Source organism: Tenrec ecaudatus, chromosome 10 (assembly GCF_050624435.1).
Source record: "Tenrec ecaudatus isolate mTenEca1 chromosome 10, mTenEca1.hap1, whole genome shotgun sequence".
Taxonomy (NCBI): domain Eukaryota; kingdom Metazoa; phylum Chordata; class Mammalia; order Afrosoricida; family Tenrecidae; genus Tenrec; species Tenrec ecaudatus.
In genome coordinates this window covers 108,893,907-108,914,996 of record NC_134539.1, presented here as the reverse complement: position 1 = coordinate 108,914,996, position 21,090 = coordinate 108,893,907, and the positions used below count along the sequence as shown (strand labels likewise).

The 21,090-nt window shown below is 49.8% G+C and overlaps 1 protein-coding gene across 1 annotated transcript in view; it reads left to right on the top strand.

Moving 5' to 3' along the window:
• Positions 1–21,090, top strand: part of RAP1GAP2 (RAP1 GTPase activating protein 2) — a 273,779-nt gene that overhangs the window by 198,042 nt on the left and 54,647 nt on the right. Inside the window, exons 5-9 of the mRNA XM_075559607.1 lie at positions 2,863–2,898; positions 6,967–7,011; positions 8,102–8,134; positions 8,449–8,661; positions 10,083–10,186. Coding sequence (XP_075415722.1) covers positions 2,863–2,898; positions 6,967–7,011; positions 8,102–8,134; positions 8,449–8,661; positions 10,083–10,186 — 431 coding nt within the window. The remainder of the gene's footprint in view (positions 1–2,862; positions 2,899–6,966; positions 7,012–8,101; positions 8,135–8,448; positions 8,662–10,082; positions 10,187–21,090) is intronic.

Here is a 21,090-nt window from a genome sequence, read left to right as displayed (position 1 = left end):
TCTAAGTTTTCTAAGTTATTGGCAGTCAGTTACTGATAGCATTTTTATTCAATCCTATGCACGCAGCCTACTTTGATGGAGCCCTGGTGGCATAGTGGTTATTCATTGGGCTGTGCTCTGCAAGGTCAGTAGTTTGAAACCAGTAACTACTCCATGGGAGAAAGATGAGGCTTTCTTTTCTCATAAAAAGCTACAGTTTTGGAAACCCGCAGGGGTAGCTTCACCCTCTGTCCTATAAAGTCAGCATGAATTAGAATCAGCGCAATGGCAGTATGTTTGAGTTTGAGTGGGATAGTGAATTAAACTTGAGGTCAGCAGTTCAAAACCACCAGCCTCTCCTCTGGGGAAAGAGGAGGCTTTCTACTTCTGTAAAGCTTTACAGTCTCAGAAATGCACAGGGACAATTCTTCTATGTCCTAGATGGAAACTATGAGTCAGAATAGACTCGGTGGCAGTGAGTTTGGCTTTGTTTGTTTTTTAAATCGTTTTATGAGCGGCTCATACAACTCTTATCACAATTCATGCATACATTAATTGTGTAAAGCACATCTGTACATTCATTGCCCTCATCATTCTCAAAACATTTGCTCTCCACTTAAGCCCCTGGCATCAGCTCCTCATTTTTTCTCCTTCTCTGCTCCCCTCCCTCATGAGCCCTTGATAATGTATAAATTATTATTTTGTCATATCTTGCCCTGTCCGACATCTCCCTTCACCCGCTTTTCTGTTGTCCGTCCCCCAGGGAGGAGGTCACATACAGATCGGTTCCTTCTTTCCAACCCATCCTCCCTATGCCCTCCCGGTATTGCCACTCTCACCACTGGTCCTGAGGGGATCATCCGCCCTGGATTCCCTGTGTTTCCAGTTCCTATCTGTACCAGTGTACATCCTCTGGTCTAACCAGACTTGCAGGGTAGAATTCGGATCATGATAGTGGGGTGGGGTGAGGAAAGTTGTATTTTTCATCGGTGCTACATCGCACCTTGACTGGCTCATCTCCTCCCCTAGGCCCCTCTGCAAGGGGATCCCAGTGGCCAACAAATGGGCTTTGGGTCTCCACTCTGCACTGACCCCCTTCGTTCACAATGATATGATTTTTTGTTCTGATGATGCCTAATACCTGATCCCTTCGACCCCTCGTGATCACACAGGCTGGTGTGCTTCTTCCATGTGGGCTTTGTTGCTTCTGAGCTAGATGGCCGTTTGTTTATGTTTGTTTGTTTTGATGTATATTTTAAGCAATTTCTGATAGAATGGTATTTAAGCTTCCATTTTTCTGGTTGTTGTTATACAACACAGGGCTGCAATGAACAGTTCAGTGTATGTCTCTGTGCACATGTGTGAGTAAGTTTATAGCATCGACTTCTGGGTTAAGGGCGTGTGTGTTCTGCACCATTTCTTCTATCTTTTTTATCTTTATTGGTTTTTACAAGCTCTTTGTGTCTGATAACCTTGGTCTCCTGGAGACTGGAGTTGGTAAGAGTACAAAGTGTGCTGGGTGCATTTACACCCAGGACAAGTGGGAGTGGTGGGTTTGGGAGTTGGGAGTTTGGTGGCGCCTTCTGGTCAGTGATGCTGAATGTGGGTGCCTACACCTGTTTGCTTACCCAAAGGAGGGCAGGACTAGAACTTACAACTTGAACCTTTGGTGGATGAGCAGGGTTTTTTTTTTTTTTTTTTTTGCCTCTGATAGACCAGCTTCATCTTCACCTGAGTCATTTAGAGTCTGCTACAGTGTTGGGTTGCCCCAACTCCCCCTACAAAACCCCCAACAAACTTGGTGTCGTTGAGTTCAATTCTGACTCCCCCAGAGGGTCCCTCACCGTGGTTCCTCTCTTTGGGGACGAGGGCACAGAGTGTGGGTGCTTTCCTTGCTGCTGCATGAAGACGTGAGGGACACAGCCACCTCCCCCTCAAGCGTTGCTTTCCGTTCTCCTCTTGTCTGAAGACAAGACTGTTCTGGAAACCTATTGACAGTGGCCAGATGTGGCCAGTGAGGCTCTCCAGGATAGTGGAGCTGGGTCTTTGGGATGGGGGAGAGCAGCTCTTCTGAGGAAACTCCGCGTTTGCTTTTTGAGGGAAGAGCTTCCATCCCCGCTCCTTCCCATCGCACGTCCTCTTCCCTTGTCGCCACCTGGAAGTTCACGACCACGGTGGTGGCAGCCGAGTGCGTTAAAGGCTGGAACAAGCGCCGCATGGCGCTTCTCAAAGGCTTCCGAAGCCTGCAGTTGGTTGGTCGTCAGGGTTTGGTTCACAACCTGTAGGGTCTCAAAGAGGTGCCCTCAGGGTCAAAGGGCAAGGGGCAGAGAGAAGGTGGCACCTCAGAAGCCCCAGCCCCCATGGAGTTGGGTCCCAGCGGTTTTTATCGGCTGCTTTATACACTGGGGGTCTGAGTGGGCTCTTGGGTGAGGAGACAAAGGGCTGGGCTACCACAAAAGTGGAGACCATGTGTGTTGGTCATCTCCTTGGCCCCACTGTTGGGCTGAACCCCAAGCCTGAATCCTGCTGGCGGGGCTGGGAGGAGTCCTAGGACGGGCAGGCATTTGGGGGGAACTTGGCTTTTCTCAGGGGCCCCACCGGCATCTCTCCTGACAGAAATCAAGTGGCTGCTCTCCCGAGGGCCACCGGCCAGCCGTGGTGGCTTTGGGCTGATAGTTTGGCTTTTGGTTTTATTGCCCTCCCTCTGGTGACCAGGGTGTTCAGTCCTGTAGCCCCGTCCAGGCAAAGCCAACGACCCCTCTTGATCCAAGCGGGCTTTGTCCCTCAGGGACGGGGCTTCCGGACCGGGCTGAGGAGACGCTTTCTCCGCACACTGCCTGGCTGACCGCTCGTCTTTCTCCCCACCCTCTTTGTGTCTTTCAGTCTGCAGAGTTCTTCGAGATGCTGGAGAAAATGCAAGTGAGTGTCTTCTAAGGAGGGACCGGGGAACGGGGTGGGGGCTGAGGCTACCTGGCTGCCTGCACGGGCCCAGCACCTGGGATGAGCCCTGAGGAGAACATGGGCATCTCCAAGGGAAGGGGTGGGAGAAGAGACCCCACACAATCCCATGGGCCCAGACAAGCTGTGATCATTTTGCTATGCGTGGCAGAGGGATTCTGGGAAACTCTTGCCTGAGCAACAAGGAGCAGATAAAACCCAGAACTTTCCCAGCAGAGAAGAGGGGCACGCCGTCAGCCCTGTGGATGTGGAGGGTCTGAAAGAGCCCTTTGTTCCTGGGAAATAAAGCCCATCTTAGAGGAAGTTTCTGGTCTGGGGGGCAGAACAGGGGGGTGGGAGGAAGGCAGGCGTGGGCTCAAAGCAGGCCTGCATCTAATGCTAGTATGAATGAACTTTTCTAGGCCTCTGTAGGTGCCCCCACCCTCTCCCCAAACCCAGCCCACTGCCATCGAATTGATCCGTACTCGTGGTGACCTTAGATGAGATGGACTTGTGAGATGAGACTAACCCACAGCGCCACGCGGGCACCGCCTCTAGGAGTCGATTCCCACTCCTAGTGAGCCCTGCAGGACGGAGTCCATTGGCCTCTTGGGTTCCCGAGACTTGAAATCTTTACCGGAGTCGATAACCTCATCCTTCTGCCATGGAGCAGCTGCCTGGCGGGTTTGAACCGCAGACCTTGTGGTTAGCAGTTCAATGTGTAACCCACTACGCCACCAGAGCGCCTCCGGAGCGAGTAGGAGAGGCACATTTGGTTCTCACCCCATCTCTGAGCTGCAGGCGGGGTGCTGAGAGGGCCCGGTGGTCCCCAGGGAAGGCCGGGTCTCCCTGAGCATGGGGATGGTTGGGGTCGGAGGGACAAAGATGACCAGCGATTGTGCCATTACCACGAGCAAGCTGTCATGCTCCTGCTCTGTGCCCGGCTCGGGTGGAACACAGACTAACTCTGCAGCGCTTAGGGAACTTGTGATCCAGTTGCGGAAATGAGGATGTCGTGCTTTGTGACGGCGAGAGGTGGGGGACAGGCTATAATTAATGTGAAGTCGCTGCTGGGAGCAAAGGGAAGATTTTCACCTTCAAGCCAAGGAGGAGTCCCAGCACCCCGGGAAGCTGGTCACCCCTCCTCCTCCCTGCTGCTCCCACAAGCCCACCCACCCTCCACCCCTAGCCAGAGTGCCCTGCTTCCCTGTCAGCGCTTCTCTGAACACAGAAGGCAGTCCCAAGCTCTCCTCTTGCTTAGAGGCTGCTGGGCTTGTCTTCTGGGAGCCTCCTGAGACCAGGAAGTCTTGGTTTTATCGCCCTTTGTATATCTCTAGGACCGCTGGTGGTGCAGTGGTTACGTACTGAGCAGCGATCTTCATGGTCGGCAGTTCAAAACCACCAGTAGCTCTGCAGGAGAAAGACTGAGTTTTCTGCTCCTGTGAACAGTTACAGTCTCAGAAACCCATGGAAGGTCGTTCACTATGAGTCAGCATCGATTCGATGGCAGCAGGTTTGTTTTTTTGTATACCTGCTGGCATCGTGGTTATATCCTGGGCTGCCAAATGTAAGGTCAGCAGTTCAAAACCACCAGCCTCTCCGAGGGAGGAAGACGAGGCTTTCTGCTCCCATAAAGAGTTACAGTCCTGGAGATCCACAGGGATCCATCTCCCTGTGCTGTAGGATTGGAATCGCCTTGATGAGAATGGATTTGTTCATTTGGTTTGTGTTCCATAAGGAGCCCTGCTGGTGTAGTGGTATAGGCACCGGGCTGCTAACAGCAAGGTCAGCAGTTTGAAGCCACCAGTCTCTCCGAGAGAGAAAGACGAGGCTTTCTACTCCTGTGAAGAGTTACAGTCCTGGAAACCTGCAGAGGCAGCTGCACCCTGCCCTATGAGGGTGCTATGAGTCTAAATGGACTTGGGGACAGTGAGTTTGGTTCTGTGGACCCATGGCGGGGGGTGGGGGTGGGGTCTGCTTATTGCGTCTCAGTTGGGACTGCTGGGGCTCGAAGAACATCGCCTGGTTTTATTAAACCCCGGGCACACAAACCCCCGGGGGATGCAAATTGTAAGGACACTTGGCTGCTAACTGACAGGTGGGGAGGCCGAGCCCACCCCGAGGCAGCTGGGAAGAGCAGCCTGGCAGTCTGTTTCAGACAGAGCACAGCCATTGGGGTGGGGAGCACAGTCCTGCTGGGACACACTTGGGGACCCCATAAGTCAGAGTTGGCCTGATGACACGTGGCCAGCTGGGGGCACTGGGGCAGGGACCCAGTCCCTCTGTGGCTCTGAGAGTGACAGTGGCATCATGGGAAGCCATGATGACAAAGGGGGCCTAGTGACCACACCCTACCCTGTCTCTCACCTTGCGGATGTGGAAACTGAGGCTCCCTTCAATTGCCCGGTCACTCTGTGAGCTGTGAAGCTGTGAAGAGCTGGAGCGAGGACCCAGGACTCCTGACTCCCAGCCCAGGAGAGGAGGACTTTGAAGATGGGAACAGTCCCTGTGAGGCAGTGGGGGTTAAGAGCCCAGGCTTTGGATCTGGTCAGTCCTGGGTTCAAGTTCCAGCCATACATCTTGTAGCTGAACAGCCTTGTCAAGTCACTTACCTGGTGCTCAGTCTATTTGTTCAGAGAGAGGTGAGCAGAGTGTGTGTGTGTGTGTGTGTGTGTGTGTGTGTGCGTGCGTGTGTGTGTGTGTGCGTGTGCATGTGTGTGCGCGTGTGCTGTGGGGGAAGGTGTGGAGAAGTTCTCCTGCCCCGAGGTCTGTTCCCAGGCAGGGCATGACTAATTCAGAGCAAACAAAACCAACTCCTGACATCACCCCCTCCCCATCTGCCCAGTTCTGCCTTCCTGCACAGGGTCTGTGGGGCCACCCAGGTGGTTTTCTCTCTCTGTGAGGAGGGGAGGGGAGCACCTGTCTGGTGGGAGGGGCCTTCCCACACCCTCTGTAATAATGCTTCAGGTGAGCCCGGTGCTCAGCCCTAAGAAGTCAGCAAAGGCTGCAGCCAGATGTCGCCAGGGAACAGCCACCTGGACTCCACAGATGCACCCAGGGGTCTTTGGCTGGGCTTCAAATCGGGACCTGACCTTTGTCCTCCCTGAGCCTCAGTTTCCTCCCTGGAGCCGGCATAGGGAGGGCCCTGGGAAGATGAAGATCCGGGTTAGCTTTAGGCAGAGGTGGCTTCTGCAACTCTTCCCTCCTAATTGGTCTCTTCCCCCAAGTTATTCAAACAGTTTTTGACAACACCCCCGTACGCTCCCCTCTTGCAAAACCCAATGAGGTCAGAACTCCCCCACAGAACCTCCGGACAGTGAACCGTCTGCTCCTCAGGGATGGAGTTCCCAGATACCTGTGGGTGACTCCCTCGTTCCCATTTCCCATTGTTATATCTAATCCTGGCAGTAGTGGATGGGTCAGGTGTGCGTATGCGCACTTAGGTGCTGGGATCCGCATTTCCGAGGTGAAGGGTGTGTTACATTTTGTCAAGGGTCACAAGTGACCGAATGAGGTCCAGGGTTACGGTAGACCCTCCAGCCAGAGAAGGAGCAGAGCAGGGAGGGCATGGGGCACACTCACCAGCCTCGCCCCTCCCCTCTGGCTGTGTGACCTGGACACAGTGCCTAACCTCCCGATGACATGTCTGCCCTGTCATAGTAACAGCAAATATGTAGCATCGATCACACAGCAAGCACAGTCCCCGAGTGCTTACCAGGCCCTTGTTCAACCTTCACCACGGTTGTCGGCGCCCCCATCATGCCTGCTGTACAGTGGAGAGCCCGGAGCCCGGGGCTGCTTTGTCAGTGGCAATGTTGGCGTTTGAGCTTGGCGATTTGGCTCCAGCCCTGCTTTAACCACAGTGCCCTGCTGCCTGGCCTGGACGTGCTGCGGCAGCTGAGCGTGGCCTGTGGGCCTGGCGCGTGTTGGCGGTGGCAGTCGTCCTTGTGTTGTGACTAACCCGCAGCAAGGCCAGGCGCTTTGCTTTTCTGCTCCGCCTCGCCTGTCACCTTTGCTCTTCCACGGATCCTCTTTTCCTTGTTTCTGCAGGGGATCAAGCTCGAAGAGCAGAAGCCGGGACCCCAGAAGAACAAGGTGGGCTGGGTGGGTGAGGGGGCCTCCAGGAGGGCCCCGTGAAGGGGGTAGCGGCCAGAGGCAGGTGGAAGGAGCAGTGGGCAGGTTTTCTATCTCAACCCTTGCCTTCGCACGGACTTTCCCCAAGGGCCGTTTTAAAGGCCCGCATCCTTGCTAGACTGGTGCGCGATGGGCAGCAAAGGGCACCTTGGCCTGATGCCGTTGGGCGCCTCCAGTGAGCCCTCGGGGAAGTTGCCCCCTCGACACCCCGCTGCACCCTACACACCCGCAGTGTTGAGGAGAAGCAGCGGGTAGTCCGCTAGCTCTCAGCTTCTTCCCAGCCAGGGCCGCGCAGTGCGGCTGGGCCCCCTCGTCTGGGTACGGCCCGCAGATGGGATTAGAGAAAGATGGGTGTCTAGTCCCAGCCACTTAGTCTCTAAGTGCTGCCATCTTACGAAGGCCACATCGGGTCGGTGTTTCCAGGCCAGGCCTTTACTGTCCCACAGCTTTTGGGGTGAGAAGTTCGAATCAGGATCGCAGCCATGTCCATTTCTTCTGTAGGCCTCTGTTAGTTTCTGTAGTCTGCCGGCCATCCTCGGCGCCCCCTTGCAGTGTCTTTTTTAACCTCCTGTGTGCATGTCTCTGTGGCCTGTTTTGCTTTTTAATTTAACTCCCAGGTGACCGGGCTTAGAATCCACCTGACACAAGGATTGCTTCATTGACCTATCAGAACCCCTTATTACAAACAGGGCCAGATGTTCAGGGGCTAGGCCTTTGGCACCTAGTTTTGGGGGGTGTCATTCAATCCATAACAGATGGCCTCCTGGGTAAGAAGCTGGTGTCCCCAGGGTGGGTGTGGGGAGAAGTGCAGCGTCTTTGCAGACAGCGTTTCCGGCGAGCAGGGCTTGTGTTAGGTCTGTCCGTGACGAGAAGAGGTCAAGGGAGCATTTCCTCATTTGTGGGTCACCTGCTGAGGCTCCCCAACACCTAGGGAAGTCAGCCAGGCCCCCGCCCCACTGCCGCTCCCGGGCCTGGGAGCAGGGGGGATGGAAATAGCGTTGTTACGGGTCCCGCAGGGGACTCATGGTTGGTTCTCTGGTTTGCCTTGCAGGACGACTATATCCCCTATCCCAGCATTGATGAGGTAGGCTCCCCCTTCCTGGAAGCCTTGCCTGCCCTTGGCAGCTGTCCCTGGGCCTGGGGTCTGGGGGCCTGTCGACAGGAAAGGGATGGTCCCTGTCTGGCTCTACCTTGTGACTGGGACTTGAGGGCCTTACTCTGTGACCCCAGCTTTCCCGCGGTTAAATCGGGCGTTTCCCACATGACTGCCTGCGTCTTCAACAATGGGGGTCCCCTCCCTGGAGCAGGTCACCTGTGGCCGGGGACACCACTACTGACAGCTCTCCCCGCTGCCCTCCCAGGGCGAGCCGCCCGGTCAGACCCTCCCTCTGCTTTCAGGTTGTGGAGAAGGGCGGCCCGTACCCCCTCGTGATCCTGCCCCAGTTTGGGGGCTACTGGATCGAGGACCCGGAGAACGTGGGCACGCCGACCTCCCTGGGAAGCAGCATCTGCGAGGAGGAGGAGGAGGACAGTGTCAGTCCCAACACATTCAGCTACAAGCTTGAATGCAAGAGTGAAGCCAGAGCCTACCGCAGACACTTCCTGGGGAAGGTGAGGCCCAGGGCTTGGAGGAAACCGCCAGCCAAGGGGGCACACAGATGGGAGCCCAGGGGTCCCCTCCTGCCCTACCTCCACACCTCTACTCCTTCCTGTTCCTCTTGGCTCCCCTCTGTCTTGGGCTGGAGAGCTCACTGACCAGTCCTGCTCCCCGGGAAGGGAAGAGGGGTAGAGCAGGAGCCAGCATGGCCCCGGAGCAAGAGTGTCTTGTGGGGACCACTCCCGAAAGATGCTCTAGGGACCCATGGGCTGGGTCGTGATTGGAGCTGAAGGAGGATGGGGTGGAGTTGTACCTTCGAGGAAAAATACTATGTTCCCACACGTTGGAAACGTCCATCTCCATGTAAATATAGTTCAAGGCCTCATGCTCTCCTCATTCAAACAAGTCCTTGGAGGACGGACACAGTTCCGAGCTGCCTCAGGAAAGTGGGTCGCACCCTAACGCGACTCAGGTGAATCTTTGGGTCTCCCGGTGCCTGTCGAAGCGATGCTTACACGAGACTGTGGCCTCTCAAGTGTGCAACAGCGTCAGGGGAAGGCTTGCCGCATCTCAAGAGGGACCAGATCGTGACGCAGAGACACAGAGCGCCCACATCCTGTTCGGAAAATGGCGCCAATACACTTGTGCAGTGTGGGGGAACGACCTGCAAGGCGCCCTGGGGCTACGCGTGCCTGTCCTTCCAGCGTAAGGATGCTGTGAGCCCCGAACTGCTGCAAAGTGCCCGTGTTTCCTTTCTTTGAATCTTCCACTCTTCAGGCTGGCTACATTCCAGCAGTCCCAGAGAAGGTCCCCTCCAGCAGTCTCCCGAAGAGTGGGCCCCATCTGAATCCCTGGGGCTCTAGTTGAACTGTAGATGCCAGGCCTTTACCCTGCCCGGGCAGGTCTGGGATGGGCTCCAGGAAGGGGTAGTCTTAGTCAGTGTGCCGGAGTTGGGGTGAGACCTGTGGGTGCCGAGGTCCTCTTGGCGGCTCCCTTTAGGCCTGAGATGGTGGAGATGGTTGGTCCCTCCTAGCTTTCTTCCCATAGTTGGCCTGCAGTGGAGAGGGCTGCACTCTGGGAGCGAGGCTCAGCGTCCGGTGGCGCAGAACTTGAGTTGCAGAGTCAAGACGGACCTGGATTTGAACACTGGCCCTGTCACTTCCTAATTGTGGGTCCCCGGGCAATTACGGAGATGGTCATGCTGTCTACCACCCGACTGTTGGTTTTAAAGGAGACAATGAATAGTAAACATGAGACACAGTTCCTGGCACACAGGGGAGTTCGGGATTTTTAACTGCTGATTTCATCGTCTTCATCATCATCGGCCTTCTCTTCCTCACCCCCACGGGACATGGAATTCTGGGTTTGGGAGGTGGTTTGAGGGGCTCGTCTGGAGGGTCCCCGCCCCTCTCTAACACCAGGCTTCTGTTCCCAGGACCATCTGAACTTCTATTGTACTGGCAGCAGCCTGGGCAACCTGATCCTGTCCATCAAGTGCGAGGAGGCAGAGGGGATTGAGTACCTTCGGATCATTCTCAGGTGGGGCTGCTGTGGCTCTCCGAGGCCACGCCTCCTTGAAGCAGGCCTGCTCTGTGTTGGGGACCCAGAAATACCAGTCTGACCAGTCTGGTCTGGGTCTGCTTGGCGGGTGAGGGGGGTGGGTAGGGAGAGAGTGGGTGGGAGGGAAGACCAGCTATAATCCTGGGGCTGGGAAACACAGGTGTTCTAGCTCGCTCTTTGGGCATATGGGAGTGGTGTCCTAGCCCGAGGTCACTCGGACCATCCCCCTACCTGTCTCTCTTTCTTGCGGGAGACTGTGGCTGCCACGGAGTTGAGCAGCAAAAGCAGGGGTGGCAGTGTGGCTGGAATATACAGCACACATCTAGTTGTGTGAGCAGGAAGCCCTGCCATGGAAGGCTGCTCTCAACGGGAGAGCTTTGGAGAGCCCTCTGATGTATAGCTGAAGCACCTCTCTCTGGATGACGACCTTTTCAAGGACAAGTGCCAGAGCAGGTTTCTGTATTGGATCAACGAACATGTTTTGAAAACCTCTGATGGACCAGGAGCTGTGCTGGGTGCTGGGGAATACAATGATAAATAAGACCTGGTTCCTGTTCTTGAAAGACTTGTGGCCTAGTGGGAAGGGAGCATGCATGATATATGTCACAGGCATTGTTTTAGTGATAGGGACAGAATGTCCTGTCTTAGCTCTGTTCCTGGTGGGGTAGTGGAAACACAGGGAAGGTCAAGTGGAAGGCCAAGTGCTATGAACTTGTGTGCATTTGGTGAATTGAAAGGGAAGTCCTAGAGAGTGTTTCTGTTTCCTTTTTTTTGGGGGGGGGACAATTTTTTTCTCCCCAATTTTTGAGCTAAATATGGAAGGAAATAGGAACCCATAGCCTTGCTATTGGGAATGGGGAAAGGACATGGAATGAGGAAGATGTCAACACACATCCAATCTGGGTTTAATTTTTATTAAGAAAGGAAGCAATTTTCTTTGCTGTGCTCACTGGGCTAGAAATCATATTTCCCGGGCAGGGGAGAGGCTATTAAATAGGCAGAGCCAATTTTTCTGAAGGATAATACCTGAATCCCCATCTCCACATAGGATTTCGAGTGAAGTTTGCCTCCATCAAGAATGTTTCTTCCTTTCTTTGTACAAATCAGAACAAGCTGGGGTAGGAATTTTGAGTAAGATGAGAACTGATACACCAACTGTCAGCTTCCTATTCCAGTGCGTTATCCTGTCTGAAATAGTGCATCAGGAATGAATACGAGAAAAACATACTAGGCATGCAACACACATTGGACGGCGTTTCAATTTTCTTTTAGTAATTAATCCACAGGATTATGGAAGGCTGGTAACTGAAGGAGAGTTGTGCTCCTCTTTCTTAGAAAACAGCTTAGTTGGGTTAGGGTTAGGGTTAGGGTTAGGGGTTAGGGTTAGGGTTAGGGGTTAGGGTTAGGGTTAGGGGTTAGGGTTAGGGTTAGGGGTTAGGGTTAGGGTAAAAAAAAAGGAAAAAAAAAGAAAACAGCTTAGTACAGGAATTACTGATGGCGTTGATGGATTCTAGAAGAACCGTGGAATTTTTAGGAGCGAGTGCCATACACAGCCATTTTTGTTGTCTTGGGGTCCCCAAGAGAAAGCCAGTAGGTAGGGTGACAGAAAGAAAAGAGGCACCAGCTAAGAAGCTGGACAGTCACTGCATGCACTTGGAGCGGTGGCAGGTCAGAGCTGGAAACCAGACATGAAAACATTGGGCCAGAAGCAAAGGTGGTGAGGAAAGTGGATGGTGCCTGGCTATCTAGCAGAGAAGCAATAAGCCCACGTGGGAGAAGCACACCAGCCTGTGTGATCATGAGGTGTCACTGGGACTGGGTAACAGGCATCAGAAGACCCCAAACCAACAAAGAAAAACATATTGTTGAGAACGAGGTAGGTAGGAGCAGAGACCCCCAAGCCCATCTGTAGACAATGGGTCATCCCCCCCACACACAGAGAGGTCACAGGGAAGGGATGACTCAACCAGGGTGCAGTAAAGCACCGATGAGACACACGATATTTCTCTGGTTCCTCGGGGCCTCCTCACCCCTCACTACCAAGACCCCAGTGCTGCCTCTCATTTTGGACACAGGGACAGATAATAGCTGGAGACGCATGGAATCCAGGAACAGGAGTGGAAGCATACCAGAAGGGTAGGGGAAAGGGCGGGGGGAGGTGGGGGAAACCGATCCCAATGAAGGACACATAGCCACACCCTCCCCTCCAGGGCGAAGAACAACAGAAACCATGGGGGAAGGGAGACAGCGGTGGGTGTGAGATGAAAACAATAATAATTTATAATCTATCAAGGGGTGATGAGGGTGGGGGGAGGAAGGGGAAACAAAGGAGCTGTTACCAAGGGCTCAATAGAAAGTAAATGTCTAGAAAATGATGATGGCAACATATGTACAAATATGCTTGATACAATTGATGTACGGATTGTAATAAGAGTTGTAAGAGCCGCCAATAAAACGATCTTAAAAACAAAACAAAACAAAAACATTGGTCCTCCTGGCTTAGCAGTGTTAGCCGACACAAAGAAGAAGTTATCCCTAGATGCAATTCCCCTGCTGTCACTGACTCCTATCCCCAGAGGCCTTCTTCATTTTCTGGAAGTTTCCGTATTATTTGATTGATAGCACGATCTTATAACAACCAGCTGAAATCTGGACAGAGGATTCTACAACCTTGGGGTACACCGTGGGAAGAGCCAAATTTGGAGACATATAACAAACCCGAGTAGGTGTCTTCTTTTCCAGTTTGAATATAGGGGGGGGGAGCCCATGAAAGAGCAGATTCTGTACGGACACCAACCCCATCGATGTGCCTAAGCTGGTGGGAGACAAAGCTGCAGCTCAAAATGACATGCCCAGGACCAGACAGAATCCATGAAAGGAAACCAATAGCGGACATATTTTGATGGAAATTTAGTATTGCATAGGTAGAAAACTCACTGGTCAAGTGACAATATTCCAAAATTACTAAGGAGGACAAGGTAAACTTACACACACAGAAAAAGAATATAAAGGAGTCATAAATACCTGTGACGGCAGTGTAAAGAGTTCAAGGAAAAGTGGAATTAAAAGGTAGTTGAAGTTTTCCGAGAACTTTTGAAGGCCCTTATGTACGTGAGCATAATAAATATAAATGAATTAAATTACATGAATAAATGTCAGAGATTCTCAGTTTGAGTTATACCTCCAAAGGGGAAAAGAGAGTGAAAGAGAGTGAAAGAGAGAGAGAGAGAGAGAGAGAGAGAGAGAGAGAGAGAGAGAGAGAGAGAGAGAGAAAGGAAATCATTGTAGACAGATTCATGGATACAAATAGAGGGTATTAAGAAAGTTCGTGGAAGAATTTACCATCTTTTAGTTGCGTCTTTTCCTTGAACGTTTTGAAGCCCCATCATATGTATTTATGTGTACACACATTCTCCATACACATTTACTAAAGTAGTAACTCATAGGACTTTAAAAAATGGTTGGGAACAAGTTATAGCAAGTATACATGAAAAGAAAAGCAAGGTTAGCAATTTTAATATGGAAAAGTGGCATTGAATGCAAAAACCATCCGTGTGGCCAAGAGAGCTACTGTTTAGTCATACAAGGGAACGTCCACACGAAGATATTTTATAAACCAATGTTGCCAGTCACGCAGTGCCACACACATGCACACGTAACTGTAAAGCCAGCAGCCCAGTGCTAACTCATGACCCCACCGGAGCTCCTTCTTGACCCACTGCCATCCAGCTGATCCCAACTCACACAGCCAACGTGGTAGGGCAGAATTGAGCTGTCCCCTAGAGTTTCTGAGTCTTTAAATCTTTATCAGAGCAGAAAGACTAATCTTTCTCCGGTGGAGTGACTAGTGGGCTCAAACTCCTAACCTTGCAGTCAATAGCCCAGGGCATAACCAGCTACCCTACTTGGTCTCCTTTATTGTTGCATGGCTACTCAAAATTTCTATTTAAAAAAAGCTTGCAGCTAATTCTTGGTAGCATGTAGGTTTAGGAACCAGTCTATTGAGCCACAAAGTAAATGTATAAACAAGTTTAAAAAGGAAGACACGTTACTGGATTTATTCACTTGCACTCTGGCGATAAAACTAGAACTTACGGGGTGAAAAACAAGCAAACAAATTAGAACTTAATAGCGAAAGAATGCTTTTAAAACCCGCATTCCCACCTTGAAATAAACAATCTTACGCTTTCCTAAATAGCTTTTAGTTCAAAGAGGAATTCGATTATAGAATATTTATTTTAAAATGACTTTTATAATATTACACATTGAAGCGTGTTAGCGTTAATGTTCTTTGAAGAGAGTTCATTGCTTTAAGTGGCTCCCAATTAAATAGCGAATGATATTTGCAATTTGTTATTATCAGGAACTGCTTGGCACCTCAGTTTCCTCATCTGCGTAGAAGTGGTGATGGTATGTCTTAAAATTGAGTGCTGATTATGTGCCACGGCTTAACATTAGAGCTACCCAATAGTGGTAGCCTGTGTTATTATTGTCATCAATAATGTAAGGTGACCAGACGTCCCGCTTTTTGTGCGACAGTCCTGATTTTTAACAATTTTTCCCACATCCACGGTGCTTTAAAAAAGTCCCGAGTTTTGGAAAGAATGCACGACAAGCTAGGGTATACGGTTTTCGGCTGCCAGGTGGCTATTTCGCCAGGATAAGAGTTTTATCAATGGTGTCCCACTTTACCAATGTTAAAATCTGGTCACCTTACTAATATCATCTAAATAAAGCAAAAAGAAGGGACGTGCGAAGAGTAAAGCAGACGTTAGTTAGAAACAGAAAGCACCCCACATGGAGGAAGCACACCAGCCTGTGTGATCACGAGGTGTCGAAGGGATCAGGTATCAGACATCAAAGAACAAAAAAATCACATTATTGTGAATGAGGGGGAGTGCAGACTGGAGACCCAAAGCCCATCTTTAGGCAACTGGACATCCCTTTACAGAAGGGTCTCGGGGAGGAGGCGAGCCAGTCAGGGTGCAGTATAGCAATGACGAAACATATAACTCTCCTCTAGTTCTTTAATGCTCCCCCGCCCCCACTATCTCATGCCCCCAAATCTACCTTACAAATCCAGCTAGACCAGAGCATGTACACTGGTACAGATAGGAATTGGAAACACAGGGAATCCAGGACCCATAATGAGAGTAGCAATACCTGGAGGGTAAAGGGAAGGTGGGGTAGAAAGGGGGAACTGATCACAAGGATCTCCATATAATCCCTTCCCTGGGGGACGGACAACCAGACAACAGAAAAATAGATGAAGGGAGACATTGGACAATATAAGACATGAAAAAAATGATAAATTATCAAGGGTTGGGGGGGGGTGGGGAGTGAGGGGAAAAATGAGAAGCTGATACCAAGGGCTCAAGTAGAGAAAGAAAATGTTTTGCGAATGATGAGGGCAACAAATGCACAAATGTGCCTGACACATGGATGTATGTATGAATTGTGAAAAGAGTTGTATGAGCCCCTAATAAAATGATTAAAAAAGAAAAAGAAACAGAAAGAACACTAAACTTGATACATAAATTCCAGCGACTTCTTTGGGGGAAATAAACCAACAAAATAAGTAGCTGCCTTGTTAAATATAGATTTTTTTTTAAAAAGGGAAAATGCACACAACGTTAGGCACAAAAAGGCATATAATCACAGATGTACAAAAGGTTAATCAGTTACTAATGAATGCTATCTGTTAACCCATGCTATTAAGTTGAAAGTTTTATTTGAAACTTCCGGGACTGTAACTTGTTGATGAGGTTAAACAAATAACACTTGAGCAGATTAATAACTAAGAAGAGATGGAAACCTTTCTCAGAGAGCCATCTCTACAGAAGCCTGCTTTTCAGGCACGTGCTTACACGTTGGGTTCCTAACCGAAAGGTCCGGAGTTTGAAACCCCCAGCTGCTTTGAGGGAGAAAGACGAGACTCTATTCATGTAGAATGTCTCAGACACTCAACAGCGGTGTCCTCTCTGCCCTGTAAGGTTGCTCTGAGCCAGTATCAACCCTCCCTGGGGGTCTTGTTTGGAGTTTGTCAGCACCTCTGCCTCCTGGACACTGTGGGCTGCAGCAAAGGAACCCGTGCTCAGAGGCAGCACTTCACCTGCCTCCCTGCACACCCCACAGCTCAGGCGTCTGAAACCCACAGGACAGAACTCTTGGAGAAGCAGTCTTTGTTGAGAAATGCTCACGGAGGCTGCTGGGACCTAAGGAGCAACCATCTTGAGTGGAGAATATGCCAACAGCCAAGATACTCCCGTGGTGCTCTGCTAATCCCAAGGCAGGACCCTCCACGGTTCTGTTTGGAGCAGGCGAGCATCTCCCCAGTCTAGGTACTGTTGGCTGCAAGCCTGCTGTGAATTGTTACAGAAGGCCCGGCCAGTGGGGGCAGCTCCCTTAGTCAGGACTCTGCCTGCCTCCCCACACATCCCAGAGCCCTGACACCAACAGGAAAACACATAAATAAAGCAAAAAACAAAAGAATAACATGGAACCTTCCCTATTAACCATGCTTCAAAGGTCCACATGATAAAACCAAAAACCAACCAACCAAATACAACGCAAACAATCAAAAGGAAGAGAAAATAGAGTCCAATGTGCCTTATGCATGTAGATTAAAATTTTAAATAAAATGCTAGTTCCAGCAATTCTAAATTCAGTTGTCCTGTACTAGGATCATTCATTCACTGCATCTAAGGAAGAATTGCTTTGGAAATATGAGGACATTCACGGATTCATTTTGTGTTTGACCATATGGCTTAATATGTGCTATTCTTTGCCGAAGGGAGAGGATACAGGGGGGATACGTGCTCGAGAGCATTTCCTTGATTTACGAAGCGTTCAGTTCATACTGCCTGTGCTTCTTCCAAAGGAGCGTCTCATTCTTACTTGTTTTCTTCCTTTTGTGGCTACCACCGTCATAGCCTGTGATACAAAAGACGGATGGCGTAGAACAGAAAGAAGCTCAAAATGACTTGAGAGCGTTGAGAGATGGAGGGATGCTCCCGGAGGCGTAAGAAAAGGCTGTATTATGTTTAGTTTAGGAGGAGTTTGGATTTCATCCAAAGAGCTGTAGTAGGGCTACTGAAGCGAGGATTCATGGCCACCTTTGCTCTGTGGAAAGCTCCCTCTGGATGCAGTAAAGCATCCAGCTTGACGAGACGCAGGGCCCAAAGCAGGCAAATGAGCTCAGGGATTGATGTGATGAGCAGGCTACCTACCAGGTGGTGTGATGTGAACGAGCCCTGTGCGCTATGCAGCCCAGCAGACCCAGCGAGACTTGAACCTGGCTGACTTAGACCCAGGATAGAGAAAGTGCGTGGGGGATTCCAGAACACAGCCAAGAACGCCAACCGACGGAAGATGGATTTACTGCTGAAGAAAGTCAAATAATGCGACACTTTCAAAATGACTTGAAATAAGTGTGCTTAAGATCCCCCAAAGATGATACAGAATCATCATAAAAAAGATGATTAAAAAAAAGATGATAAAGAACGAGAGAGTAAATATGCCCCAGATAACTGAATCAGGAACACACAGGTATACAAAGAAAGCAATCACCATGATCAGATATAAAAGAAGAACTGATGGGAATCGCTTAAAAAGAATAACAGCAAACGAAAAACAAAAACCAAAGAGACCAGGAAGCACAGACTTAACCCATGGGATAAAAACCCGTCTTTTCAAAGAGTGGATTTGTGGATTGAAAGACAGTCTCAAGGGATTAATCCAGACTTGAGCAACGATAAAGAAATGAAAGATGTAAAACACAAGATGCTAAAGTGTTAGACTCAGGGGCCCCACCTGCATTTGTCTTTAAGGAGTTCCAGCAGGGGGAAAAGAAAGAAACACGCGGAGGAGAAGGATTCCAAGAGTGTTCCTGAAGTGAGGAAGGATACCCCTGGTGCCGAGCACAGTTTTCAAGCAAAACAACCCTCTGATAGGGACCAGCATCAAAGATAAAGGGAATGCTTGAAAGGCACCCACGGAGGAGTACCAGGAAGGTGGCAGCGGTTCAGCAGTGGCACTCTCGCCTTCCAGGTAGGAGTCCTGGCCAATGCCCCACACGCACAGCCAACGCCCATCCGAGGTGGACGCTTGCAGGTTGCTAGGAAGCTGAACGGATTTCTGCAGAGCTTTTGGAAAACCCCGTGGAGCCTTGGCTTGACGACAACTAACCACTTTATAAGTTGGGCATCCTTCTTCCCCACTCCTGGTGGTCCCTGGGGGGGACTGCCCTGTGTGATACCCCGGGCTCCATCCCACTCTCTCACTCACCTCTCTCGGGAGGCAGGCGTGAACTAATCTGATTGCTGAATTTTGGAGCAAGAACTTGGCATATGTTGCTTGAATTTCCCCCACTTTTTTTTCTCTTGAAGTTAGTTACCTTTAGAACATGTCTTCTACACCCCAACCCCTCCTGTAAGCCTTGCCTTAGTGGACCTTACGGGAGGCGGCCTGCTCCTGCCTAACACGGCTGTACTGGGGCAGGCAGTTCTGGGGTTCAGCTCGAGGGTCCATTCTGTCTTTGTACTAACTAGATGGTCCCATTGGCCTTTGTTGAGGAGTTATTTTGATCCTCACGCCCCCTCCTTACTATTCAGTTTATTTTTGTATCTTCCTCCTAATTTGTTCAGAACCTGGACAGGGAAAGACGAGAGTCTGAGAGCCTCAGGGTACCTGCTGATAGAGAACAGCCCAGACCCCCCACCCCCCGAACATCTGACAGCCATGAACCCGTCTTGAATGAAAAGGAGGCATGCACACTGTTAGCTGTCCTTGACGACTGACCCCGACCCACGGCGACCCCTGTACAGTGGAATGAAATGCTGCCCAGTCCTGTGCCATCCTCAGGCTTGCTTATAGACTAGACTGTTGTGATCTAAGCTCACGCACTGCTGTCGAATGGATTCTGACTCCTAGCAACCCTAGAAGATGGGGTACAACTGCCCCGTTAGCTTTCTACTCTTTACAACTTTATGGGACAAGATGGCCTCAGCTTTCCTCGGAGATTGGCCTAAGGCTTTGTGGTTAGGTCAGTGTGTAGCCCATTATGCCACCATGGCCTCCTTTTGACTGTTTTTTTTTAAAAAGTTGATCACCAGGCCTTTCTTCCTAGTTCTTCTTAGTCTGGAAACTTTGTTGAAACCTATTCAGTATCATAGCAGCACACAAACTTCAACTGCGGGAGCGATGGTGGCTGCCCATGAGATGTATTGGCTCGGGAATTGAACCCGACTATCCCACATGGAAGGCAAGACTTCTGCCACTGTGAAGAAATGAGATGTTGCTTGTCTATCTGGAAGAAGAGCCTCTGGGGTCTTAAAGGCTTGTCTTAAAACAAGCAGCCATCAAAGTGAGGTGTCAGCTAAGTCCATGTGGAAGAAGCACATCATCAGCCTGTGTGATCCAAAGGCTGTAAATAATAAAATCCAAGATTGGAGGAGGGAATTGTATGATCGCCTGCTTTTTGAGCATCTGATTTACAGAGGCTACAGATGACACTGAAAGCCCCAAATCTATTTGCAGGGATCCCAGGTGGATTAAACCTCTGGCGAACCCTCTCTGAGCAAGGACGGGGGGTGTGAATAGCTGTGCTATGGACAGAGTGCATTCGATGGTGGATTCATGCAGATGTCATTAACATTTAACACCTGATCGTTTGGTTTTCTCTTTTGGCTGATTTAAAATTTGCTCTAGTTTTGATTTAGTTTCTAGTGAAGTTTTTCTGTTTTTTTGTCTTGTATGTTTTTCTTTTCTGTGACATCCAGGATAGGTAAAGCTATAGAGACTGTAACTGGGTTAATAGTTTCTTAGAGATATGGCACGGGAGGTCGGGGGGGGGGGATAGGGAACGAATAATAAATTATACAAGAATGGAAAAGAAAAAAAAAGACTCCTTACCACTGACCCATCAATGCCTCTAAAAACCAAACAGTCTTGAATTAAAAAGAAAGCAAGACCTGACCAGTATAAAAAGAAAGAGAAACACATCTAATAGACAAATAGATCTTGACACATGTCCAAGAAACAGATACATGAAACAGTCAAAGAATCATGAGCATATAGAATTTGAACAATATAATCAACTAACACATTTGCTCTTTAAAAAAATACTATCATGAATTAGATTGGGGTGAACACATTTGATCTTATGTATTCCTGCACTCAGGAAAAGAAAGGCACACTCTTTTCAAACGCACATGGGGAAAACAAATCCATCTACGAAGACAACAAACTTAAATAATTAATATCCTGTGGATCAGGTTCTCCAATTATAAGACAATTAAATTGGAACTCAACCTTGAAAAGAGTGACGAAGAAGCTCAAGACATTTGGCAAGTTAAAAAAGATAACCCTTTAAAATAACTCATAGGCCGAGGAGGAAACCATGAAAGAACTGACAAAATATGTAGTGCTCAGCAGCAGTGAACCAGTGCTCCCTGTCCAGCTGCGTGGGACACCGCTCAAGTGGTACTTGGGGAGAGATGCTGCATTTAAGGGCATTTGTAAAATGGAGAGGAAGCTCAAATGAGTCGGCATGGGGCGCAGGGAGTTGTAAATAGAATAATATAATAAACCTGAAGAAAACAGAAGGAGGGAAAATAAGGCAAGAAGAAGCGTGAAATAGCAAACGTTTAAAAAAAGAGAGAGAACGAAATGATTAACCAAACTCAACTCTATCCATTTGCAAGAGAGTAATAAAAGGTCCAGGGAAGGAACAAATCCACATCCAGAGTATGTTGCATTAAAGGAAGGCGCACGGTCACAGGTAACGATGATACCATACACGAATGCCACAAATAACTTCATTAATGACTCATTAGATGAATCATTTTATAGAAAACCATAAATGACCCAAATTAACTCAGTGA